Below are 27,239 nucleotides of genomic sequence, written 5' to 3' on the forward strand. Positions count from 1 at the left end.
CCTCGAAGCCCGGTATGGGAGAACGCAGGGAAGGAATTTCGCTTGCGGAGACCAGACGGTGCGAGTGGAGTGTCTGCTTGGCAGTGGAGCACGCCGCTAAAATCATGGGTTCGCGGCACTGAAATATTTCTATCTCGGCTATGAGCCGATTTGAAAAATTCTTGCGGCCGAACGTTTCCTACAGGACCCGTAGCAACTTCCAGCGTATAACCAAAATTTACTATGGGACTTGGTGAGGGCCCTTTAAGTACCGAATAGTGTTTCCGATCGAAGTACCCGTGTTGATCGATGAGACTGCTTAAATGCTTGTGGCTTGTTTAGTAGTGTAGTGCTCTCTCGGATCAAATATTTCTCTTGTCCTTACCTTGTTTATCTTCTTTCGTTTTTGTTCATTTAAAAACAACAGCCCGATGACGTCGCTTTCTCCCCTCTGCGCAGGGACGCCATGATGCGCGTACTGATCGTGGCGCTCTTAGCGGGGATCGCATCGGCCGGCGGCTGGCACGGAGGAGGCGGCGGCGGCTGGCACCAGCACGTGCCCATCAAGCTGCTCGTGAAGCACGTGCACAAGCCCATCCCGGTGCCCAAGCCCGTGCCGGTGCCCCGGCCGTACCCGGTGTACAAGATGTTCCCCATCTTCAAGCCGTTCGCCGTGGCGAAGCCCGTGCCGCAGAAATACGTGGTCCACCAGTACCACAATATACAAGTAGGTATACGCGTTCGCGGGAACCGCGGGGTACGATGGCCCCGCTGTTCATGGGGCACGATGGCCCCGCAGATCATGGGACACGATGGCCCCGCGGGTCATGGGGCACGATGGCCCCGCGGTTCATGAGGCACGATGGCCGCGCGGGGCACGATAGGCCGTTGACGCGACAGTCACTTGCCGCGCCAACGTAATTTCGAGCTCCCCACATTGTTAGCAAACTGGCTGCCTCTTACTTCCTACGTCTTCTTATTTCTCTCTTCAGCTTCCTTCTGCTGACGTGAATGACAAAACACGACGCAGCTTGTTGTATGGCGTCCTTTAGGTGCATAGTAGAAGCACGACGAAAGAGTCGAAATGATTTGCAGGCCGTAATTAACCTGCTAGAAAAGAGGAGTACACGGAGCCACGCACAGGCGCCGATGTTTTCTTAAACCAACAAGAACTGTGGAAGCGGCACGACAGTTAATCCTTGTCATGGGAACCATGAACAGTGAGCCTGCACAGCCTGGGGTTTCTCGGTCAGAGCAGCACAAGGGTTCAGTGGCTGCGAATACGCACCGTTGCCGTGTGAGCGAATTTGTCGCTAGATTTAGCGTCTTTCTTTTAGTTTAGCGATAAATTTGACTATTAAGCGACCGGCGACTCTTTTTCGCTATATGATAGAACAATCGGCGTTATTTTAACACCGTCGGATTAATAAAAGTTAATTCGAAAATGACTTTGTTTTCTGAAATGCACTTTATTATTCAGAGCAACAAGTAGACTGTCGAAATAGGCTGTACGGCGCTTAGGCTTTGTGACCATGATGAAGCAATGGAGATCTCCGCTCTCAGGGGCCATATGCTGTACACTTAACTGCGCTGTGGGAAACAGGCTTCACGGTATTCTCAAGAAATTTATATTTTATTCTATTTTTATACCATACAACATAATTTTTCTTAACACGGCGGTTTCCCCAGTTTGACTAAAGAGATTCTATGCCTGGACGTTCGCACGCGTATAGCAGTACATTAAGTCACCAAAACTTATTGAAGTAACTTTTATGGAGAAATTTAGAAGGCAGCATATGAATAAGACAGGTCAATTGTAGAAAGCCGCGCATATCGGAGCGTCTGGGCATGCTCACGTGAATAGAACAAATCTTAACCTCTCGGAGCTCTCAGATGGGTCAAGGTGCTGCAACGTAATACGGGACATGCATAAAAGCCGTTTACTGTCATTACCGTCTTGATAACATGACTGTCATCAGGTGCACGCGCCGCGTTGCAAAGGAAAGGCGAAGACGACAACGGCTATGACGAAGGCACGAGTATGACCGTGCCATGGCGCCGGAAAAAGTCGAAGAATAGGAAAAAGAATATCCGGAGGGCCTCGCAACCCGAGCGAGGAACGTGGAAGAGGCGTCATTATGAGAGAAGAAGCGACGGCAGTAGAGGCAGAAGAAGCAGCCTGTCGGACGATAGGTCAGGGCCCCTGCTTATACCTTGCGCTCCTGAGCTGACATACACCTGAAGCTGATGTAGGTCAGCTGGTGTCCAGTGGAGCCTCGACCACAGCCTTCATACTCGTTGCCTACGTTCCTGGCATACGCTAATACCCAGTCCTGCCACGTCATCTGGCTGCCTGTCGTCTGGTCCTCCAGTCGCAACGGATACTCCCCAGCTGCATCATTCCAGCCTCTGATGTGCTCCGACACTCCCCGTCTAACCAGGCTGACGTGTGAACTTTGATATTTCATTTACGTAGTTTGGGGACTAAATTACGACTTTATATTTAGTGTGTTTCTAGTTGGTATTTTGCTAATTTGCAGTGTCCTGGAAGACTTAAAAGTCCGACAGAGTTCATACGCTTCTTGTTTTGTGCGAAGTTGGTTCTTACCTACAAGTTCCAGAATTTGCAGCGGTGAATCTATCTACACCGTGAGGTATAGGCGTCCGCGACATAACGATGCCGGTTGTAAGCGCACGACAGGGAGCAAAAAACTTGATGGGCCTCAAAGAGCTTGTCGGGAAGGATGAAAGCATGGGCCTCCACAAGGCGGAATTGAGTGCTTGGGTGCAGCAACAATGGGATATAAAGTGCGTGGAGCGTGCTGCTGTAATGGAAGCCGAACATGCTCCAAAGAAAGAGCAGTTTCCAGCTGAAAAAGAGCAGCTTGGAGCAGCTTGGGCCAATGAGCGTCGCATCCTCGACGTGCAGATAGCAGCCCTTGAAGCGCAGTACGTTGACAGAACTCTGGATGCGATGGATCATTTAGGCGTCGGCTTACAATAGGATCTTTCTGAGATTTAGGCGGTACCTAAAACACATCTTGTTACTAAGAATGAGCAAATCGTCCGAAACGGAAATGTAAATTAGAAGAAGGAAAACGTTCATTTGATGATGAAAAATTATGCCTAACATTTAACTACTGCGTAGTAAATGGCATACAAATGTGAGGGCATGTCGACGAAACCTTACGCTTGCTATGACACTCCCCACAGGAATGGAGAAGCACTCTCTCTCCCCGGTACACCCTTATCTGGAGAGCACGTGCAGTTCAAAAGGAATGGCGTATTATCTCCCATGACGGAGAAAGTAAATATGCTAGTCAACCAAGGGCTAAGAGTTAACTCAGAGCGTCTTGATATTGATGTGGAAAATAAGCCAGTGTACGTTGACTGCCAGAACTTCAATGATAAGATTTAGTGGGTTAAGCTGACCGAAGGGTGATCCGTGCTTTGTGACAAAACACGTTGTTCTCTGTCAAAGACTAGTCGATTCTATTTGAAGCTTAGCGTGTCCTTTCAGAAGAAGCTGCTAGTACAACTTGTGTAACATCTGACTATGTACGTCTTCTCTTCTTGAAGTAACTATCAGTGACGAAATTCCGCCAGCGTCCGTAAAGGCAGAACTAAAGGGGTCGATATATTGACACGTGTACTTAACTTTATCGGGCGACCACGTTTCCCCGCCTAACAAATGTTATCGCTCAGCGCAGGATGCGCTGCATGTAAAAGAAGTTTCTGGAATGTTATCGATGGTTCCGTCCACTGTCTTTCACCGCAACTTGTGTAATCTGATTGCATCTATGCGCGACGCGAATAGTGTAGAACTTTGTGGAAGACACGCGGGTCCCAGCGGTTAATCTGGAACATTCGACGACCGATCTATAAAAGCCGACGCGCTTGACCCACTGATCAGATTTTCGACGGTCGCCGACCGTGTTCGTCGCTATCCTTGCGCTATATGTGCAGCCTGTTTGTGGGCACAGGTTCGCCCAATAAAAGTTAGTTTTGTCGTTCACAGTATTGCTACTGTGTTCTTCAACGTCACCACCACGTGACAATATAATCACAGCGCGGTCAACCGCAATACCCTTACAAAAATTTTTATAGAAAGTCCATAGACAGTCTATAGACATTTGTCTATGAAGTCTATAGACTGTCTATAGACATTTCTTTAGACTAGTCTATAGACAGTCTATAGATTTATGGCCATACACTTTTTATAGACTAGTCTATAAAAAGTCTGAGTCTATAGACTGTCTATAGACATTTCTTTAGACTAGTCTATAGACAGTCTATAGACTTATGGCCATACACTTTTTATAGACTAGTCAATAAAAAGTCTGAGTCTATAGACTGTCTATACACAGTCTATAGACAGTCTATAGACTTATGGCCATACTTTTTATAGACTAGTCTATAAAAAGTCTGAGTCTATAGATTGTCTATAGACTGTCTATAGACTTATGGCCATACACTTTTTATAGACTAGTCTATAAGAAGTCTGAGTCTATAGACTGTCTATAGACGGTCTATAGACTTATGGCCATACACTTTTTATAGACTAGTCTATAAAAAGTCTGAGTCTATAGACTGTCTATACACTGCCTATAGACAGTCTAGAGACTTATGGCCATACACTTTTTATAGACTAGTCTATAAGAAGTCTGAGTCTATAGACTGTCTATAGACTGTCTATGGACAAGTGTATAGGCTTACAGTTCTACTTTTGTAGACTGAAGTCTATAGAATGTCTACAGATGAGATTTGTCCGTAGACATTTTATACACTTCAGTCTACAAAAGTAGAACTATATATACAGTTCTACTTTTGTAGACTGAAGTCTATGGAATGTCTATATACAAATGTATATAGATAGTCTATAGACATCCTATAGACTTCAGTCTACGAAAACAGAACTTTATAGTCCGATACACTTTTTTTCTATGACATTCTGCAGACATTTGTTAACAAATATGAATTTTTTTTAATCTATAGGCACTCTATATACACAGACATCTTATAGACAAGTCTACAAAGAGTGTATAAGGCCATAACTCCATAGCGGCTATCTACAAGTTAGTTTACATTTTTGTTTACATGCGGTAGCAAAAAGTTTTGAATGTATTTATGCATGTGCACCTGTTCCTTTTCATCTGCACTTATGCATTACCGTTAGTAGATTAATAATGCTTCTGAACCAGCTGTACTTTCATATATGTTGCACAAACAGAAAGAATTTATATAGTGCTGAATCATGCAGTGCGAAAAATAAAACAAATGCGCCAGCAATGCATTCACCGTTTTTATTGCTCGATATAATAGATGAATTCCTTAAATTCATGTCGTATGCTATTATGGAAACAGATTAAATATTTACACTACTCCTTGGCAAGCATGGTCGCCAGGCTGGCCTTGACCTTTGTGTCATTAGTCCCAAAGGTGCTGCAGGTGTATGCTGCAAATAAGTAGATGCAGCAATATGAGGCAAAAATAACAAGTGTATATTCTTTGTGTGTTCATTAAGCAGCTTAATATATTTGCTCAAACCATCGAAGTCAATACTTAATGCGGTTTAACTATGACTAATGGCTGCTTGTCAATACAAATCAGCACCTTTATAGAATGTTTTATTGCATGGTATGGTGAACAATTAAACAGTCACAACTGCTGCTCGTTCCAGCAACAGTATGTTCCCTTTTATGACACGTTCATATATGATGCATTATTGTACTTATCCCAAATTGTCTCTATATTTATTGCTGAAACGTTACCCAGTTGGGCTGTCTGTACATTTTTTTTGGCTGGTAGTTAAGTATGCCCGTGCAGAGGGATATTTTCAGAAGACGTGACTGGAATATTCACAGTATCATGCCTAAGATTGTAATTTATTTTGCTTAATACACATTTAAATGTCTTTCTCATACTTTTAAATGAATGGGTGATTGGCCATAACTTCAACGGAAGGCAGATGGGCTGATTGTATCGATATGGTCACTTAATTTGTTACAGGTAATGAGGCCTCTTGGGCGTGCTAACAGGTTTCCAAGTTAGGTATACCACATGAGCACCCGAAATACCACACGAGCACTTTGTGTCATGGCACGACAGATATGCACCTCCTAGGAAACAGAACTGATAGTATAGTTCGAATGAATTCTATTACAGTAAATTATTTAAGGTGCTTTGAAAGATGAAAATTTTTTCTAGGCTTTCGAGGTTCAGGACGTTTAGTTAACGCAAAAAAAAAAACACATATTGAGTAAGAAATGCCTTGTCAGTAAGCTTGACTTTCTTTTATTTTTCAATAAATGGAACCAATTTCCTTCAATTTTTATCAGGTGAAACGTTTTAAAAATATATTTAAGTCAGAGATTCTCTGGAAACTTTGTATGACATATAACAAGACAGCATACCTAGTGGCCATTTTAAAATTTCCCGATCTTTTTCCAAGCCTTCCCTGGTTGTTCTCATGAAAATTTTCTGGCAATCTATGACGCCTGCAGCTTAAGTGCAATAAAAGAAATATTGTGGTTTAATGCTTGCCAAGTACTGCCAGTCCATAATATTTAGATAAAACGAATAACACGTCAGTCACTTGACATGCAGTGTTAGATTCAACTGACTTGAATCCCTTGATTAATAAAGCTGACAAGGGCTTCGGCAAGTTCGTAATTGATGGCCACACGAGTACAGCACGGAAGACACAGAGACACACGTAAAGCAAATGCAACAATGTGAGGAAAAACTATACAATGAGTTATACAATTAGTTATTTTTACGCTTCAGTAGTAGTTTTCAATATAATTTGCTCTCATCACTTATGCCTCTAGTTAACTTTGTTTACCTCTGACTAAAGACTACATGGGAATATTAATCAGTACCATTATGATGTTTCGTTATACTACAGTATGATAAGCAGTTAGACAACCGTAATGGTCGCCGGTGCCAGCAACGGTACGTTTCGTTTTAGGACAGGTTCATGTGACACACAGTGTACTTATAAAAATAAAAATACTTGTTGAAACAAAGATACCTGGCTGGACTGTGCACATTTTTCAGGTGTTAATACAATATGCCCGTGCCGAACGAACATGCTCAGCATACTGACTGCAGTTTTGAACAATCACGTTAAGATTTGCAATTTACTTCCGCTTAGAACAGTCTGCAATGTCTCTTTTCTCATACTTCGAGATGAATACATTTGCCACACTTTCAGTAGAATGCACATGAATGGGGGCGTACTGATCAGGTTACTTATCAACTAAAACATGTTACGATCTCTTAGGTGTGTTGATAAGGGTCGAACAAATGCAATGCCCACTGAATTATTTGAATAATCTGTGCGTTATCTACTTAGAAAAGACCACCAAATTGATAATCTGGCTCTTTTTTTCTTTTGTACAGCGCATATTGTATGCAGTCTGTCCAAGACGACGGCGCTACATGCAACAGTAATGAAAACCGGAACACTTATTACGCACGACAATGGCTTCATACCATGCACGATTAGCACAATGCGAATCTGCGCCAGCAGCTGCCTTGTGATTAAGAGCACGTAAACTACAGAACGCCGAAGCATCGGAAGCCGCTTAACGCTTTTCATATAGCTCGAAAGATAACTTCTGCTGCTAAATTGTTTAAAAAAGAGACAACAAACAAATCTTCCAACTACCGTCAAACGCAATGCCTTCAGTTTGAAACGTGTAAAGGTGTTCCCGGAGCGACTAATTTATTGTTCTCTTAATTTTTTCGGCTAAGTTGCGGAGCTGCAAGTGACTAAGCTTATCGCAGGTTTCATGCTCCAAAAGCGTTTGTGGTTGCATATAAATAGATTGGGTGAATCTAGAGATTTCTACTAGATATTTCTTCAAGTCTCGTGTTTTGCTTGCTGTAACTTCCCAAAATTATTTAGATTGGTTGCCAGGAACCTTAAAAATACTGCTACTTTTAAACTATGCGAAAACGGCAGCGCACACACTGCTGATGCATGCCCCGCAAACACGGCCTTTCATCCTAGTACGCTAGCAGTTATTCAACTATGCCTGTCTGTTTGAAAATTCTTGATGCTAACACAATTTCGAGATATATGCGTAAAGCGTGTCACGAGAATTTCGCTACACATACGGTGCAGCATTCATCGCGGCCGGATCAAGCGCCACTAAATGAGATCTACCACACTGGCTGCCCAACACACACAATCCGCTTAGTGGTAGCTCAGTATCAAGTTAAAACATGGTGTACTTCCTTTTTTACGCACCTAAGCTATAATGATAAAATCAACAAGCACGAGCGATCGCTCGCCGTAAAACATTCCGTATAGTAGAAGCGAGAACAGGAGCGCGTTATCAAACCATGTCAACGACAAACCGACACTATACCCGAGTCGCCTGCGCTATGTGCAGCCGGTTCGCGCTACGAAATGCGCTCACATAATCATGAGGTATTGACGCAAAACGTCTTTGATAAAGCTTACCATTCAATGTAGTTGACTTGTGATGCCACAAAGAAGACACGCATACACAGACACCAACGTTCAGGGAGACACCGCACACCGGCACAACCGTTTACGTGCCTGGCGCGCTCGTTGAGACGGCGCACCGCCGCGCATGCGCAAGAACTCCGAGCATGCGCAGGAGCTCCGCACGGAGGGCGTGCGCGCTCGGAGGAGTGTGAGCGCCTTTTCCTCCTTCATTTTTTTCTTTGTCTCTTTCTCTCTCTCTGATGCGCCATGCGCGCCGGAACGGGTGGCTTTTCTTTTCCGTTATGCATTTTTTTCGTGGACGAAGGATATGCGCTGGCAGGTTGTAAGACAAACGCTGTGGGCTATCGCATCAGACTGGAACGCTAACATGAATGCGCTGTTTGTAAAAGCCGTTACGGTGCCCTTCAGACGTTTTAGACGCATTATTGTCAGCGTCGATGAGTAATACAGCGTATTTGTAGCATATCTTCCAGCGTACCGCTAAATGTGATGCCCGCACGTATGTTAGTGCTAATTTTCTGTTCCGATGATAGGTCAAAGCAATCAGTACAGCATGGAGGTACTCATATGCGTGGCTGCGCAGGCATACCGCCGGCGAAATACTGGGTGGGCTCAGAGAATTTGGCACCTATTTTAAGTGAATGAGAAACGTTGATGAGTTTATAGTGCAGGATATTAGGCAACAAAAGTCGCCCGATGTTAGTGACGCAGCCGAGATATGAAGACAATCTGAAAAGTATCCGAGAATCGGACGACACACAACGCGAACACCACATGCGCGACATCGGTTCATGGCACATTCACAAAGTCCGCGTTGTCAGCTACAAACATTACGAGTGTCTTTGCTGTTAGCTTGATGCCTGTTTCGAATCCACTTGTATCTGAAGCTGGCGTTCATAACATATATTTTAACAATTGGATCGGCGTTTTGCTTCCGTTATTCTACTGCCGCAAAAGTGATGCGACAACTGTGAAGACTGTCTTGGGATTGCCGAGAGTGACTACGTAGATCATATGTGGTCAACAAATGCGGAGGTATACACTATGTGTATACTAAAGTCTACAAATAGGCTCTATAGCAATCTCAGCAGTATACAACTTTAGTGGCTTATATCAAATGCAGCTATGTATTATCCACCGGTACCTGCGCTTGGTTACAGCGTACACGGGTTAGGCCCAGATTAAAGATGTTTGTCTATTGTTAATCTATAGACATGCAAGACCACGACAACTCAGAGGTGGTGAATTCACCACCTGGTCTGCGGGCTTTCGCCACTTATTCACCCCCTTTGCCACACCTTCACCATCTGACCTTCACCACCTGGTCTTCGCGAAGTGTACGTCCGGGAAGCAGCCAGGTTTAGGGCCTTCGGGTGCCTGGAAGACCTTGGTGACTCGGACGGTGCCTGCTCCGCCGCGATCCTCGTTCGGTGCAGCTGCACCGAACGCAGACTAGCAGTCTGCACGGTTTGCCCGCCGCGCCGGGGTTGCGGTGCCGTCGTGCATGAACCAGTGCCATATCATCGCGTTCGCAGAGGGCGGGGGGTATGGGAACTCGGAATTACATATTATCGACTTTCTTCTATAGACATTCAATACACCAGGAGTAGAGAAAAAAATAGAAACCTTGTCGACTATTGTCCATAATATAGAGAGTCAACAGACAAAGTATGGACAAAAATAAATAGAAACTGTATCGGCTTTCGTCTACAGGTAGCCCATATAGAGGGGAAGTAGACAAAGAAGAAACAAACTCCCTATCGAATTTTTTCTATAGACCGTCTATAGACTGCGAGTAGACAAAAAGAAATAGAAATCTTATCGACTTTCGTCTACAGAAAGTCTATATACAAAGTATATGGACAAAAATAAATAGACACTGTATCGACGTTCGTCTAAAAGTAGTCCATAGAGGGGAAATAGACAAAAAGAAACAAACACCTTATCGACTTTTTCTATAGACCGTCTATAGACAGCGAGTAGACAAAAAGAAATAGAAACCTTATCGACTTTCGTCTATAGAAAGTCTATAGACAAAGTATGGACAAAAATAGATAGAGACTGTATCCACTTTCGTCTATAGGTAGTCCATAAAGGGGAAGTAGGCAAAAAAGACACAAACACCTTATCGACTTTTTTCTATAGACCGTCTATAGACTGAGAGTAGACAAAAAGAAATAGAAACCCTATCGACTTTCGTCTATAGAAAGTCTATAGACAAAGTATGGACAAAAATAGATAGAGACTGTATCCACTTTCGTCTGTAGGTATTCTATAGAGGGGAAGCAGATAAAAAGGAAACAAACACCTTATCGACTTTTTTCTATAGACCGTCTATAGACTGCGAATAGACAAAAATAAATAGAAACCCTATCGACTTTCGTCTATAGAAAGTCTATAGACAAAGTATGGACAAAGATAGATAGAGACTGTGTCTACTTTCGTCTGTAGGTATTCTATAGAGGGGAAGCAGACAAAAAAGAAACAAACACCTTATCGACTTTTTTCTATAGACCGTCTATAGACTGCGAGTAGACAAAAAGAAATAGAAACCCTATCGACTTTCGTCTATAGAAAGTCTATAGACAAAGTATGGACAAACATAGATAGAGACTGTATCCACTTTCGTCTGTAGGTATTCTATAGAGGGGAAGCAGATAAAAAGGAAACAAACACCTTATCGACTTTTTTTTATAGACCGTCTATAGACTGCGAATAGACAAAAAGAAATAGAAACCCTATCGACTTTCGTCTATAGAAAGTCTAAAGACAAAGTATGGACAAAAATAGATAGAGACTGTGTCGACTTTCGTCTGTAGGCATTCTATAGAGGGGAAGCAGACAAAAAGGAAACAAACACCTTATCGACTTTTTTCTATAGACCGTCTATAGACTGCGAATAGACAAAAAGAAATAGAAACCCTATCGACTTTCGTCTATAGAAAGTCTAAAGACAAAGTATGGACAAAAATAGATAGAGACTGTGTCGACTTTCGTCTGTAGGCATTCTATAGAGGGCAAGCAGACAAAAAGGAAACAAACACCTTATCGACTTTTTTCTATAGACCGTCTATAGACTGCGAATAGACAAAAAGAAATAGAAACTTTATCGACTTTCGTCTATAGACAGTCTATAGACTTTATATCAACAAAAGTCCAAATCTATAGAAAGGAAAGGTCGTCTATGAAAAGTCTATAGACTTTCTATAGACAGTCTAAAGTCATTTTTGTAAGGGTAGGGCCAAAAGGATCCGTCACTGTAAAGTGTTCCCTAACTGAAAGAAGACATTTTGCTGGTCAATATAAAAATATTTCAGCTGCAAAAAACCTTTATAGTGTTGTTATAAGCCAGTTCGTTCTAGGAAACTATACCAAGACTTTACAGTCTCATGTACCCCGAGTCCCTAAAGTATCCAGCGGTGCGCCAAAGTGCTCGCCCATTAGACTAACATGGGATGCAATCACATTAGGTGGTTTTCAATTGACCGGTGGCTTATCTCGGTGCTTTAACTGGAAAGACGTGTGTTATTGTATGTCTTTTATGTATATTTAGTCGTGTATAACCTTACCGCGCACATGCGGGCAGTTTCTTTTCTTTTTTTTTTCTAAAGAAACTTTTTGAAGCCGGGACACATGTCATACGTGCGCGGGTGCAGTGCGGTGTCGACACTACGACGAAATTGGCGCGAAGCTGCAGCACGAGACTGCACGAGAATCGGAACCAATAACCAGCGTCTACGCGGAGTGGAAGAAAAAGAGGCGAAGAGGATTCGGTGAGAAGGCCGCAATCGTGGAAGACGTTGTGGGAGACGGAAGATGGTATCCTGCGCGTGACAGTAGCAGCCACTTGAGCTCTCAGCCAGTGGTCACAACAGGCCCACCTAGATGCAGGCGCCTCATCTAGCCCCTTCCGAAGCCTGCGGCTGACGGACGCCATAAGGGCGTCCAGCCCAGGCCTGTCCGGCGTCCCCATTATCTCAGCCAAGCTTCAGCCAGTGAACGTCGACAGGGCATGCGGCCGCTGCCGACATACACAAGAATGGGTGCTGCGCTGAGCTTCCTCTCCAACCCTTATGGTGCACCGTGTCCACTTCACTGGTGAACGTCTTCGTGTACTACATTGAACACTTGCATTAACTTCAACTCTCTTTCTTGCGTGTGTTTTCCGTTTGCTTGCCCCCTGTACTTTAAATGTAGTTTGCTTGTTGTGGACCTTGACAAGCGGCTTCGTCATTTTCCGATAACCTTTATCAGCGTGTTTTTTTAATTCATTTAAGTAACCTGAACTCGAATCCACACAGCTTCGGGACAATGACCAAGCGCGTGTTGCAGAATTTAGTTCCCCTTTCACGAGCGTTGAGCACTAGAAATTACGCAGGCATAACGTGGACCAAGTGCGTCTTTCTACAAGAAAAATAAGGTTACCTGTGTTCTATTGAACAGTACTGGATTTCGGTTGACTGCAGTTCAGTCATAAAGGCGAGGTATACAAAAGGGCACTCAGCGTTCGTCAGTCCGGCAGATTTACTTCTTTCTGGTTCGACAACGTGACAATGAAGAACCAATTTAAATGTGGCATCGCTACAATCCTGTGAAAATACTCTTTTTTTTTTTCATTAGGGAGCACTAACATGCACTATATTTCAACTAATTTAAATAACGGCAAGCGAAATATTCTTTAATAATATATTAAAATGGAATATATTACAGGTCAACATTTCTGTAATAATGCGGCAGCTCGGCGAAGTAAGCAAATAACAGTTTCCCAGTTTTGCTCTTACGAGATTTCTCTGATGACAAATAGGATCAGTGCGAAAAAAAATTTATCAAAGAAAGATCTTGTTTTGATTTGATTTACTGCGGTATTGGAAAATGTTGGTAGCACAATATTAATATAGGATCCTGATTTGCTTTAAGTTGTCGAATATGATACCGGAAATGTCGGAAACAAGTATGTTGCTGTCTTTTTCAAAACATTATACGTTAACTGTGAATATGCTATCCCACCTAACCATTCAACTGTAGTTACATGACTCAGTAGGATAGCATGGCTTGGTAGGATTAGCATTTATGCACAGTAAGGTAATGCTGAATAAGAATTCATGTTTCAAACACTGAATTAAGTGTTCTTTGGCTGAAGGAGCCTTGTGTAGTGAGTGCGGTTTTTGTTCTGTTCACTTTCTATTAAAAGGCTGTAAGCAAAGTCTACTCTTAAAGAAATTCAGGCTATGTTTTTTAGAATGTACTTGACATATTATTATTAAATGCTATGACAAGCTTGCTACACCAGCGTTAAATTGCACAATATAGACTGCTGTAATTCCTACAGGAGGCAAAAAATATACAAAATGTGGCTTGCAGAGCATTGGAGGATCCACATTGAGGCTTCATAATTAATTGAAGGTACCTACCTAACACGAAAGTCAATACTCAGCCGAGATGCCCGATGAGGAGCAAGGAAGTAAGACTGTATTTTATGAGACAAGTAAATAAATCACGAAGTAAAACTAAACATCAGGAAACAGCTGTTAGAATAGGTATGTCATGTGCGAGTGGAAGTTGTTACCTGTTGGGCAGTATTTACATTAACAATGCACAGTAGAAATTGCTACAGTAGATTGTTTCATTAGTTATTTATTAGTGACATGCCGTAGTCTACTCTAGTACACTTCGTCGAAAGCGCGTGACAAAGATTTCATGAAATCCACGGTTTTCGTAAACTGAGTGCCTGGACTGAGCAAGCCAAGAAGTGTTTAGTTGGTGCCGCAGTTGAGAAAACCCTGGTAAGGCTTTCGCAAAAGGGCCTCCGGTATCGTTGCGCGATTCCCGCACGTATCAGATCTGCCGCTTGGCGTTTTTCTGTTACTCTGGAGGGTTGCCAGCGCACCAACTGCCGTGCCATATGCTGGGAACCCCTCCATCCACCTACATAGGTTGTCCAAAAGTATTCACCTCTAGCCTGGGTTCTCCAGACTTCATTCAACAAAGGTTTGTCCCGGTGACTGGCGACGGGTGACACGGTTCCACACTTAGAGCACGGGTCGAGAGCAAGGATACGAGTTCACGAAGGCTCCTGGATCTTTCGCATCCACTGCGGAAGTTTCTGCATGTGTTAGAATGCACATGCTTCACGTGACTGGCAGAAATGCTTGTCGCCGTATCCGTATAACCTCAGTAAAAGATTCCACTTAAAAACAGGCATCTTCCCTTTAAAAAATATGCTTGAGCCCACTTTCATAGAAATTGGTAAAGCAGGAAAGTGAAACCTGAATTCACAAGAGCTGCTGCATGTTCATTGTAGGTGAAGAATGAATTATAAGAGCAGAAACGTGCACAATGTCTATTGGTATTGGGCCGGCATGACACAGTTCGATGTGGATGCACCCACGTTGACGTCTAGTGGCACATCTCCTCTATCTCGACGAATGACGTTGACGATCATGAACAAGCACTTGTGGTAGCTGAAGTAACTGACATAATACCTCGACAGAGTGGATGGGAAAATGCCGCGCAGAGATGGCATCAACGCATGTCCTTGGACGTGTCGCGTTGGGGCGAGCTGCAGGTTCAATATGTTGGCCATGCGTCCAATCAGCCAATGGCCACTTGGCTTTGATATGTCGACATTAAAGTCGCCTGCGACTATCATTGGGGCAACGTGGTAGCAATCTTGTAGGCTGGGCGACACTTGCGGTAGTGGCGGAACGTAACGTAGGAGCCAAGTAAGTGTTGATGTGATTTTGTGTCATGTTAGCAAATATGTAAACATCGAATGAGAGCACATGCGTGCCGTTTACGTTATTCTCGCCTGCATACATGTCTGCGACAGTGGTGAGGGCCGTTGCAGTGTGGTCCGCAGGGACACTGTGTGTGCAGCAATCAACGTGATCCTCATTACGCTTGATCAATGCCACACCTGCTGCTTGACGGCTGGGTCTTTTGTCCACTGACACGCATTGGTAACAGCCCACAAGTGGAATGTCTGCAGCGTCTGTCCAAGTTCCGGTGAGAGGGCTAAAGTCAACTGATGTAGTTACATGATTGATGATAACATCTTACAAGTGTGCTTTCAAATTGCTCACATTGGGGCTGAGGAGCGAAAGTGTTCTGGTGCTGGGGAGGTCATGAAGGAATGCTAGCATGTCATCCGTGACTGCCTTCAGTTTGTGGTTTCGAGACGTCGAAATTCGTTTTTGAGATCTGGATTGAGTTGATCTCTGGCTTGATGAAACTTGAAATCATGGGTGTCGTTGGTGATGAATAGTCCCTGTAGAGCTCTCGACAAAGCAGATACACTAACTGCTGGTCATGTGATTTAGCATAATTATATACGACGTTAGCGTGTCTGCCACCTTGCGACTTATGTATTGTGACAGCTGTCCCTTCAACCAGTGGAAGCTGGGTTCGTCGACGTTGCAAAACGGGGTTGCTAAGCTGAATGGCTGCCGTTCGGAAGAGAATGGCAATCCTGTAGGTGTTAATTCCAACTGAGGTAGCATACGATAACCCCTTTGGTCGTGCAGCGATGCCCATCTTACCGGGATATCCCTGAACCCAAACCCCGTAGAGAAGGCCGTCCTCTTGAAACTCAATGTGTTTCAGAGTGCTCATGGAGTCATTGGTGAGACCATCGACAACGTCAATGACGGAAGTTATCATGTATTTCATGTTGGATACAAGGGACACCTTGAAGGCCAGGCCAAGCGTTTCTGTAACAGTCATTTTGTGAATGTTGGATCGCATAGATGCTTCCTGATCGGCACTGTCGCAGCCAATAAAAAACATCTGTGAACACCGTTGAGCACGTCGGTGAGTCCACTAACGACCATGCTGTATGTTGTAACATCGTAGTTTTTCGGGAAGAAGCGTATGACACCTGGATAGGTTTGTTTTACCTGCGACTTGGTGATGGAGCGGCTTTCGATGAGCGTTTCGTCTTGCATGAGACAGTCACCATCACTAATCTTGGTCAGCACTGCTGAGAAGGCGACATCGCTCCGACTCATGACTTGTTACAAAGGATAGAAACGAAGCATTTGCCATATCATGTTGGCGCTAGCCAAGCTCGCCGTGTCCCTGTTGTAAATGGGCCTGGCATGGACGGGTGGCAGTTGGCGCAAGTCACCACAAAAAATCATGTTAAGGCCCCCGAACGGGACGTCGAAGTGAAAGCATATTTGCTGAAGGCGACGATTTACTTCAGCGAGCACATCAGCGCCGATCATGCTCATCTCGTCCACAAACACAGCCACCACATTCCGCATTCTTCTCCTGCACATGCTGATCGTATCGATGTTCATCCCCTGTCGCCTGGCTTGCGCAATTCTGAAAGCAGAGTTTATGGTGGTGCCACCGATGACTTCTGCGGCCTTGCCGGTTAGTGCACAGGCAATGGTGTTGTCAACGGTGGTGCGGAGACTGTTCACAATGTCCATCGTGAGGCGCATGACAAAGGTCTTGCGACTGCCTGCCCGTGCCATAAGGAAGATCTGCAGGGGGAGTTGTGAATGACCGTCTCTGTAGGGAGTGAAGCAGTGCATGCAATGGAGGAGTAGCTTATATTGGCCGCCATTAACCGTCCGAAATTTACACCTGAAATCAGCAGCTACCCGCCGTGGTTGCTGAGTGGCTATGGTGTTGGGCTGCTGAGCACGAGGTCGCGGGATCGAATCCCGGCCACGGCGGCCGCATTTCGATGGGGGCGAAATGCGAAAACACCCGTGTACTTAGATTTAGGTGCACGTTAAAGAACCCCAGGTGGTCAAAATTTCCGGAGTCCTCCACTACGGCGTGCCTCATAATCAGAAAGTGGTTTTGGCACGCAAAACCCCAAATATTATTATTATTATTAAATCAGCAGCTGACATTATGTTGTCGCGCTTCATTACGACTGCAGAAAGTTTCCTCTTCACCGCCGCACAAATTTCATTGTTGTTAGGCCGCAGCATTTTTGCGTGAAGTTCATGCTGTGCTAGCTCGACCTCAGCAGTTTCTCCGTTTCGCACACATACCGACAGCGCTCAGTGCAGACGCTCCGCCTGCCTCGCGAGGCTTTGTGGCGTGCAACGCCTCTCAGATCTGCATAGTCTTTTCTATACCTAGTTTGGAGCGAAATCCCTGCATTCATTCAGAAAGGGGCACTTTGTTGTCATGGTAGATGGTGACAAACTTATCACAACCGAGGATATCGGTGACCTCGTTTCGAAACTATGTTTCGAAACGCACCACCTACGTTTGATAGTCTTGTTGTTTGGCAGGATTGTAACCAATGTATCTTGTGATACGATGTACAGTTCTCTAAGCATAGCTGTCGTCTCCCTTGTTGTAGTAGTGGGCGGACAATTGTGCTAATGTCACACCATCCAGGTGACGCGGCCTGCGCTCATACTTTCCGATTCAAGTCTCTTTCCAAACGTTGGTTTCTTCAGTATCGAGGGTGTGCAGCTGCAGGAGCGTCTTCTTGACAAGCTGTCGCTCATCGTACCAGAAAATAAATTAAATTATGGGGTTTTACGTGCCAAAACCACTTCCTGATTATGAGGCACGCCGTAGTGGAGGACTCCAGAAATTTCGACCACCTGTGGTTCTTTAACGTGCACCTAAATCTAAGTACACGGGTATTTTCGCATTTTGCCCCCATCGAAATGTGGCCGCCGTGGCCTGGATTCGATCCCGCGACCTCGTGCTCAGATCGTACCAGAAGGTAGGAATGAGGACGATATCGCGACTTGAATTAGACATGGCAAGTCTAAAATATCAAGCCGCTTCCTGGATGCTCATTTCCACACTATTGAGAACGTCCATTGAGAACATTGATAACGCTTCTTCAAGTGGTCAATGAAGTCAGCGTCAGGAAACTGTTCACACGGCTGAATGAGGTTGCGTTAAAGGTCGCTTACGCCGCGCGTCGTCTTACTGATGTAATCAAGGACATAGTTGCGCACGAGTATCTAGTATGTATTGTAAGTCTATGTTCGAGCACAGCTTGGGACCAGTGTAGGGGGTGACAAGGTTGACCCAAATCTGATCAACGCGCCTTTTCAAGGAGACCATAGGTCGCTTGATGACAGCCCGGGTGACACCCAGGTATCGAGCCTGATCCACGCCGTGTGCGGCTGGAAATGCTTCGAGACTGTCATAAGCGCGTGTCTCTAGATGGCCGTGCGTATCAAATACCTCCTGCTACAGCGTGCGGCGCGCTTCTTCAGTGCTCTTGAGGAACAACGCACAGGTGTGTGTCATTGGTCAAAGAAGGGCGCCGAACCGACACTTGGATGCAGCCTTCTTAAAGCAGGTGAACGTGCTCGAGTGGGGTGTTGATCGCCCGGCCTTGGAAGAATATCTTTGTGTTCCAAGCTGACCAGCGAGTCGATAAGATGACAAGTTTCGGCATGTCCTCCCTCCACATTGCGGAATTCAGCAGAACGGATTTGCCCCAGTCATTGTCCTTATCCTTCGAGTTGTCGACTAATTCGCCCTGGCGCTGCGATCTGCTAGCCTCCTAGGTAGCTCAGATGGAAAAGCGACTCCCCCGGAAAGGCGTTGGCGACGGGTTTGAACGCCGAGCCAGTACGAATTTTTCTTCAACTACGGAGCCTTGTTTCTGAGAAAACCGTGTGGGTTTTCTCAGAAACAAACGCGAGTTCACATTCGTGGCAGCTTACATACCTGCTTTACGCGCAGCTTCCACGGCAACTCCGTCCGCACTCCATAGTCAAAAAAACGCAAAATTATTTGTCACATGAGGTGGAAGGCAACGTGCAGTGTATATGACGCGTGCCATATCCATGTACTTAATCGGACGCAGAAAAAGAAATAAATATGTTGATCCTTACCAGAGGGCCTGTGGTCCTTTGCGGCCTTTCTCTGCTATGATAACCCCGCACGCAAAACGTGCGAGTAGCCGTTGTTCATCCCTCCAATGAGGACACCTCCGGCAGCAGCCGGGTAGAGGCGAAACGCAAGAGGCCCGTGGGCAGATTCCTCGTTAGCTCCGCATATCTCTTCGCAGGGGCGCGGTATGTTGCAGAAGTCGTGGGGCGCATTTTTTGTTGCGGAGTGCTTTCGTCATCGTGACGAAAGCACTCCGCAACAGCACTCCGTTCTTTTATTTTCTTACAAGCACTGCTCCAGGAGGGCACATGTACCCGCTACACGGAGGCCTCAGGAGAGCACCTGAGGTTATAACAAAGCAGGCGGCACAGGGAGTGTTCGCATACAAGATTGGCTGTCCGCAATCGCGGACAGCCGATCTTATAGCCTCCTGGCACGCACAGGCCTCGGCGAGCCCCAATCCAAGGACCAGCCCTGGTTCTAGCTTTTGAGTTCCCGTTGCTGCTTTGGTGTCCTGGAAGCGCCGCCAAAAGTACGAAATGATGACACGCTGTTACAACTATAGTAAATAAAATCTATTTAAAAAATGTAATCACGCCCTTGCACCAACTTCTGACGTAGCCTTACCGCGCCCGTGGGAGGAGAATTACGGAACGCCAACGAAGAGGAATTTACCGGCCCATGCACTGTACGATCAAAGTGCACGTTAAACATCCCAAGCCATCCACTACGACCTTCCACATAGCCTTAGTCGCTTCGGTACGTTAAAAACGTTAAACACTACGAACCAGAACAATACATGCGGGCGTGCATTGAAGCTAAGCGACTGCATTCGTAAGCCTTAGTGAGTTTTGCCAAAGCGCTAACTGCAATGTGCTAACTTCTGATGGAGCTGGAAAAAAAATGCCTGAATAAAGGTACTTTTACGTCACACATCTCCTGCAGATGCGAGCACATTCGTGGCAAAACAAACAAAGCGAGCACAATCGAAAAAAAGACAACTTAAACGAGCTAAAAACCGCGCACAGCAGCGACACATACGCAATCACTTTTTTAAAGAGGCAAGCGTAAACTAGGTTCAAAAACAAGTTGTAATGAAGAACTGTAGCACTTCACAAAGCCGTGCGTGTTTTGGCAACCTCCTTGAAGTCAGCCCGCCCGACGCTTATGCATCAACACTTTTCTTCTTTGCGCGTTGCGTTCGCCGGATGGTCAACAAAAAGCCTTTGGCACTCGTCGGTTGCGGCAACCGAAGGCGCAGGCGCAATGCATCACAATGACCTTTTTCGTCCCTAACAGACTTGATTTGGTGCGCCAACGCACTCGATGAATTCGTTTGCGAGTACTTTGGTCGCACTAGATTGACAATGTCGGTCGAAGTGCGCTGGAAAGAAAAAAAAATATACAAAATCCCAACGCCTGCTTTCACGTGACACGGATTGCATAATGCGGAAGCGGAGGAGGCTTGGGCGACAGGAGGCGACAGGAGGCGACGAGGAGGTAACGCCGGGGAAAGTGGGGTGCCGGAAAGTAAAGCCCCTTAGCCGAAAGATCTAAGAATGGCGCTACTTTTAAAGGATTAAGGGGTTTTAGCGCTGACTGTCGAAGCGCTCCCTGTCGGCGCTCATTAGCGTCACGATACAGTACTTCGCTTCACCGCTCCTAGATGGCGATACCATCGGCAATTAGAAAATACCGTTTGCGTTAGATGGGAAGGGATGAGGAGCGAAGAGAAAGTTGATATCGACAAGGCACTGAGGCAGGGGTGCCCTTTATCCCCACTGCTGTTTATGATGCATATGGTGAGGCTGGAGAGGGCACTAGAAGGAAGTGATGTCGGGTTTAATCTTTCATACAAACAGGCGGGTAGCGTAGTAGAGCAGTAGTCATCATCATCATAATCAGCCTGGCAACGCCCACTGCAGGGCAAAGGCCTCTCCCATACTTCTCCAACCACTCCAGTCATGTGCTAATTGTGGCCATGTTGTCTCTGCAAACTTCTTAATCTCATTTGCCCACCTAACTTTCTGCCGCCACCTGCTACGCTTCCATTCTCTTGGAATCCAGTCCGTAACCCTTAATGACCACCGGTTATCTTCCCTCCTCATTACATGCCCTGCCCATGCCCTCCATTCCTTTTTCTTGATTTCAACTAAGACGTCATTAACTCGCGTTTGTTCCCTCACCCAATCTGATTTCTTCTTATCCCTTAACGTTACACCCATTATTAGAGCAGCAGTATTCCAGGTTTATTTTATGCGGATGAAGTAGTGTTGCTAGCTAACAAGCAAAGTGATTTGCAACGTCTGGCTAATATCTGTGGGCAGGAAGGCGAGAATTTAGGTTTGAAATTTAGCGTTAAAAATCAGGTGTTATAGTATTCAATGAAAACAGTGAACAGACAGTGGCAGTCAGGACCAGGAAATACCTCGGGTAAAAGAATATAAATACCTGGGTATATGGATAAACGAAGGCAATAGATATAAGGAAACACAGGAAGAAACAATAATAGCAAAGGGGAAGAGAAATGCAGTCATAATGAAACACAGAGCGCTACGCGCACACAATAGGTACGAGGTGCTCCGGGGTATGCGGAAATCTGTAATGGTTCCAGGACTTTCATTTCGAATTGCGGTTGTTTGCTTGAAATCAGGGGTACACTCTGGGTTCGATGTCATCCAAAGGTCAGTAGGACACCTCGCATTGCGCGCTCACAGAAACACTACAAATGAGGCTGTGCAGGGTGATATTGGCTGGACAAATTTCGAAATGAGGGAAGCTCACAGTAAAATTTTTTATGAAGAACGACTGAAGAAGATGGAATAAAGTGAGTGGGCTGGAAGAGTGTTGAGGTATTCGTACAGGAAAAACTGATCCACAATGGAGGAAAAGAACTAGGAAGCTTACCAGCAAGTATGCGGCCTATAGGGTGAGAAACACAGCAACAAAGAACGTCAAGCGGAAAGTCAGAGAGGCGGAAATAATCTCATGGGTGGCGGCAATGTAACCAGCCATGAAGCAGCCAAGAGGAAAAAAAACTGGAAAGAAACAATTTATGACAACTCAAAGGGAAGCTCATTACTTTTCGAAGCGAGACCAGGATGCCCTAGAACGCGTACTTATAAAGCGAGATATAAGAAGGAAGAAGAAGCATGTGCTTGCTGCTGTAAAGCTAGGGAAACGATAGATCATGTTCTATTGGAATGCGAAGATGTCTGCCCGGAGGTCGATTTAGGCACCATTGGCCCCCTTGGGACCCTTGTGTTCGGCTTGAGCGTGGGGAAGGTGAACATGTCCCCAATAGAGATTAGTAAGAGGTGATTGGAAGATTGGTGGAAGAAGAGCAGGGACACGACAAAAAACGGAGACGTACAAAAACAAAGTTCACAATATCCAGAAACTTTGGTTATGCGAATTCATCGTAGGTTTTTCTCCCTTTGTTCTTTTTTATTTTTTAACGTAGGTAGGACATTAGGCAATAAAATAACAAGAGCTTGGTGGCCCAATCCACCACTCCGTTCCAAAGGGGATGCTCATAACATCCATCCATCCATCCATCCACCCATCCATCCATCCATCCATCCATCCATCCATCCATCCATCCATCCATCCATCCATCCATCCATCCATCCATCCATCCATCCATCCCTCCAGAAAGCATATTTTACTCCTTCATGGTTATATTGCGCTCAGTTTTACAAACACGATATTAGGGAGCGCAGGACGTGGACGGACGAAGCGCAAACAACCAACTCTTGGTAGTTGCGCTTCGTCCGTCCACGTCCTGTCCTTCCTTAATATTGTGTTTGTAAAACTGAGCGCAATATAACCATGAACGTTCACCAACTAGGCCCCTTCATTGCTTTACTACATATTTTACTCGTTCGCGCCGACGTCACATCCGCAACAGGAAGCTGATCGTGGACCCCGGCATAAAACACTCGTGTTAAAATATGAGCGAGAAGAAAGGGGTTAACCGAGGGACCCGGTTGGGCCCCTCTTTTAACGCCTTTTTTCTCGTTTATTACATAACGAGAGTCTCACATGCGGCAACATTGATGCCTTAAGGTAGCATGTGTCGGGTTATTGACCAGTTGCCTTCACCAAAGAAGATCCCGTACTCCTGACGCGTGCAGCAGAAAGGATGTTCCACATCCGCCGCCAAGATTTGTCTGTGGTGGCGCTGGCTAACACTCTCATGGTTAGTTCCAGCAGTAACACAATAATACCCCAGTAAGTGGACTCGAAAATCTCGCCGCGGTAGCTCAATTGGTAGAGCATCGCACGCGTATTGCGAAGACGTGGGATCGTAGCCCATCTGCGGCAAGTTGTTTTTTGATTGACTTTCTTTATCATTGATTTATTTCTTTAATTCAGTTAGGAAGTACAAGTAATTTCCCCTGTGCTGTCCTTCGTGTCTTTGTTTGTTGGCTTCTTATTATACATGTTAAAATAGGCGTTTTACAAGGTAGAACAAAGTAATACATCCAATTCATGCATTTGCTAACATGCCGGGTGTTTACCCAGGAGGAAAGTAAAAGATACGGCATTTTTATTAAGGCAAAATCCTTACGTGCTTCATGGGTCGAAAAATCCGTTGTCCATCGAAAAATTGATGGTTGTCGTGATGGCAACAAAATTCAATGGTACCAAAATTGATGGTGCCACCCTCGACCGTTGCTGGGACTCGAACCGACGACCTTTGCTGTTAATTAAGTATGGTTAATTAAAGCACAGTTAATGAAGACATAGTTGCTAAAGATACTCAAACCCACGCCCCTTGGTGGTAGTCGGACCCATGACCTTCCAAGTTTCTTAAAGCTACGCTAATTAAGGCACAATTCGGAGAGTTAATTAAGACACTCGATCCCACGACCTTTGGTGGCAGCTCAACATTTGGTGTAAATAAGGCAAAGGTAATTAAGGCGCTCGAACCCATGACCTCAGATAGGAATCGAACCCTCGAGCTTTGATGGGACCGAAATTCATGGCACCAAAATTGATCGTGCTAACATTGACGGTCCAACCCACGACCATAGGTGGGACTCGGACACACGACCTTTGCTGTTAAACATTCACAGGGTCTGTTATGTTATCCCTCAGACGACTTGAAGGCGAAAGCCCAAGTGCCGATGCATTAAAGACGAACGCATGACCCGCACATCCCCTTTAATTTGCTTAGACGACTTCGTTAGGCCTCACACTTTATTCGCTTACTCATCCCCATGATTCGCTTAATCATACCCCTTAATTCGCTTCGTGTACTTCGCTTAGTCATCCCTTTTAATTTCAAAGGTCGAGGGTTGGGCTCCCACCCGAGGTCGTGGGTTCGAGTGCCTTAACTTTATTTTAATTAACTGTGCCTTGATTAACTTCGCTTGCATTAACAACAAAGTTCGTGGTTTCGTATCCCACCAAAGGTCGTTGGTTCGAGGGCCTTACTTAACTATACCTTCATTATCTGCGCCTTAATTTACTTCGCCTTAACTACCCCCACAGGTGGGGGGTTTGACTCCCACCAAAGGTGTGGGGTTCTACTCCCACCAAAGGTCGTGTGTTCGAATGCATTAACTCTATCCTAATTACTCTGCATTCAATAATACCAAAAGTCATATGTAGGACAGCCACAAATGGTCGGGGTTCTACTCCTACCAAAGATCGAGGGTTCGTAGCCTTTTTGAGGCGAAAGCCTTAGATCTCGATGTTTCAAAGTCGCGTTGTAAGTTATAGAAAAACGAAGCGCACCGGGAAAGGAAAACATTAGCACTGGCGGAGGTTTCTGAGAAAGGGAGACGGAGTGCGGTAGGAGAGGTGAGGGAAATGTCAGCGGCGGCGCCGGAGGGCGTTAAGGAAAACGACAACTACCTTCACGCTTTAAGATTCTCTGTGCCTGCAACGCTCCTAACATAGGCCAGGCACTGTCGACATGAACAGCCCATCAGCAGAGCGTTCATCAAAAAGTTCCTCAGCAGATTAGCAGAAAGTCCAACAGTAAGTTCAAAAGCAGATCAGCAGAAAGTACAGCACAAAGTTCAGCAGCAGCTAAACAGAACGCCCAACTAGGCTTTCGCGTTAACATTCTTAGTAATTTTTGTGCATTTTGCGTTGTCGATGCGATTTCGCTCAAAGTGGACTGACCGATGAGACATTAAGGCTTTCGCCTTAAAAACCAGAAGTCAAATTCAATTAAGAAGGAGTTAATTAAATCGCTCCTTACACTCCCACCAATGACCTTTGGTGGAAGAAAACAAGCAATAAGAAGTAACAACGCATTCGAATTAGAATGTCAAATACTTTAATGTGTGTGTCTCTTGAGCGTGCAGACTTTCGCCTTCGCCCTCTTTAGCTGATGCTAAAGTGACTGTGAACTTTTTTCACGTGTTTTCTGGCACAGATTCCAATTCCTGTATTGAAGTTCGTGCCCCACCGCACGTCCATCCCCATACCAAAACCAGTGGCGCTGCCAATACCGATCCATGTGCCCAAGCCAGTGATCGTTCCAGTACCGAAGCCCGTGCCAGTCAAGAAGCCATTCCCGGTACCCGTGCACGTCCCTGTTCCCAAGCCGTTCCTGGTGCCCATCTTCAAGTCCGTACCTGTGCCGGTTCCGAAGCCGATCCATAAACTCATTAAGGTCATCAAGGAGATCCCTGTCTACATCAAGAAGCCGGTTCCCATATAGTGAGTGTGTCTGTGACTTATGTTACGCGGTGTGTCTGCCTCGACACGGACTGGCCTTCTTGGATGTGGCAGAAATTAATTTATTTGCAGTTAATCATGCACCTTTGTTGTCCGCCTTTGTCTTGTAAATTAGCATCTGCTAGCTCGAGGTGTCAAATGCCGCGAAAGTCGTTCACATGCTGTCCGACAAAGCAGTACAGATGTCTTGCTACGTCTTTTAAGTTTAAACCCGCCATGGTTGCTTAGTGGCTATGGTGTTGGTCTGCTGAGCACGAGGTCGCGGGATCTAATCCCGGCCACGACGGCCACATATCGATGGGGGCGAAAACACCCGTGTGCTTAGATTTAGGTGCACGTTAAAGAACCCCAGGTGGTCAAAATTTCCGGAGTCCTCCACTACGGCGTGCCTCATAATCAGAAAGTGGTTTTGGCACGTAAAACCCCAAATATTATTATCTTTAAGTATAGCGAAACGAGACACTTGAACCAAGTCGAAGCAAAGGCAAAGCTTGTTGATGGGTTCGACTTCGTCCTACCATCTGCTAACCGCTTGGTTAGCTCAGATGTTAGAGCGGCTGCTCTGGAAAGTTCGTAGTCACGGGTTCGAGTCCCGGACGAAGACAAATTTTTCCTCCACTGCGAAGCTGTTCTTTCGAGGACTCAGTGTGGGTTTCCTTTGTAGCAATTTCAACGATTGGGTGGATGTCTCGTTTTACCTTTATTAATTACTTCTCTCCACCTTGTGGGTTTGCGCAGAACTATTACGCCAAGTATTCGGGTACTATTGCACTCTTGCACTATATAGCATGTGTCATCCATACTGTTATATACAACTGCTGCATATACAATACACTATAGCGCGGATTTTACGCTACCAATGCCCTTGCTAACGCTGGAGACACATTCACGCAAAGCGTCCGAAGTATAAAGGCAATTAGTATTGACCCCTTTGTCGGCGATCTCGTGGGTGCCGCTGTGTTTGATCCTGTGGTGGTGCGTCCATTGCTTGCCTCAGCTGTCTTCGTGTTTACGGTGGATGTGCATGATGCCCGATGTGACTCGGCAAACCCACTGTTTCAGCGGATATTGTAGGCGGTGACTGGGAAGACGACACGAAGCTTCGGCCACAGCTTCAGGGCATATATAAGCACTTTCGGAGCTCATTGCGCCTTGTCCCATACGGCGTGGGCAGCGTATACGGTGCTTGTACTAAAAGTGGGACTATATGTATTCCAAGGTGTTCAAACTTTCCGCTTACGAATTA

The 27,239-nt window shown here is 45.4% G+C and overlaps 1 protein-coding gene and 1 non-coding gene across 2 annotated transcripts; both read left to right on the plus strand.

Moving 5' to 3' along the window:
* Positions 1-445: 445 nt before the first annotated feature.
* LOC142578387 (uncharacterized) lies at positions 446-25,976 on the plus strand. Its single transcript, XM_075687782.1, has 2 exons — positions 446-706; positions 25,689-25,976. Exons 1-2 carry the CDS (start codon positions 446-448, stop codon positions 25,974-25,976), a joined length of 549 nt encoding a protein of 182 aa, XP_075543897.1.
* On the plus strand, positions 23,549-23,620 carry TRNAT-CGU (transfer RNA threonine (anticodon CGU)). Its single transcript has one exon. It is a non-coding gene; the product is annotated as a tRNA-Thr (tRNA).
* Positions 25,977-27,239: the final 1,263 nt, after the last annotated feature.

This window comes from Dermacentor variabilis, chromosome 4 (genome assembly GCF_050947875.1).
Source record: "Dermacentor variabilis isolate Ectoservices chromosome 4, ASM5094787v1, whole genome shotgun sequence".
Classification (NCBI taxonomy): Eukaryota; Metazoa; Arthropoda; class Arachnida; order Ixodida; family Ixodidae; genus Dermacentor; species Dermacentor variabilis.

Coding starts and splice junctions, on each gene's coding strand:
- LOC142578387 (XM_075687782.1), top strand. CDS start 446: ATGATGCGCGTACTGATCGTGGCGCTCTTAGCGGGGATCGCATCGGCC. Junction 707..25,688: donor ACCAGTACCACAATATACAA/GTAGGTATACGC, acceptor TTTCTGGCACAG/ATTCCAATTCCTGTATTGAA.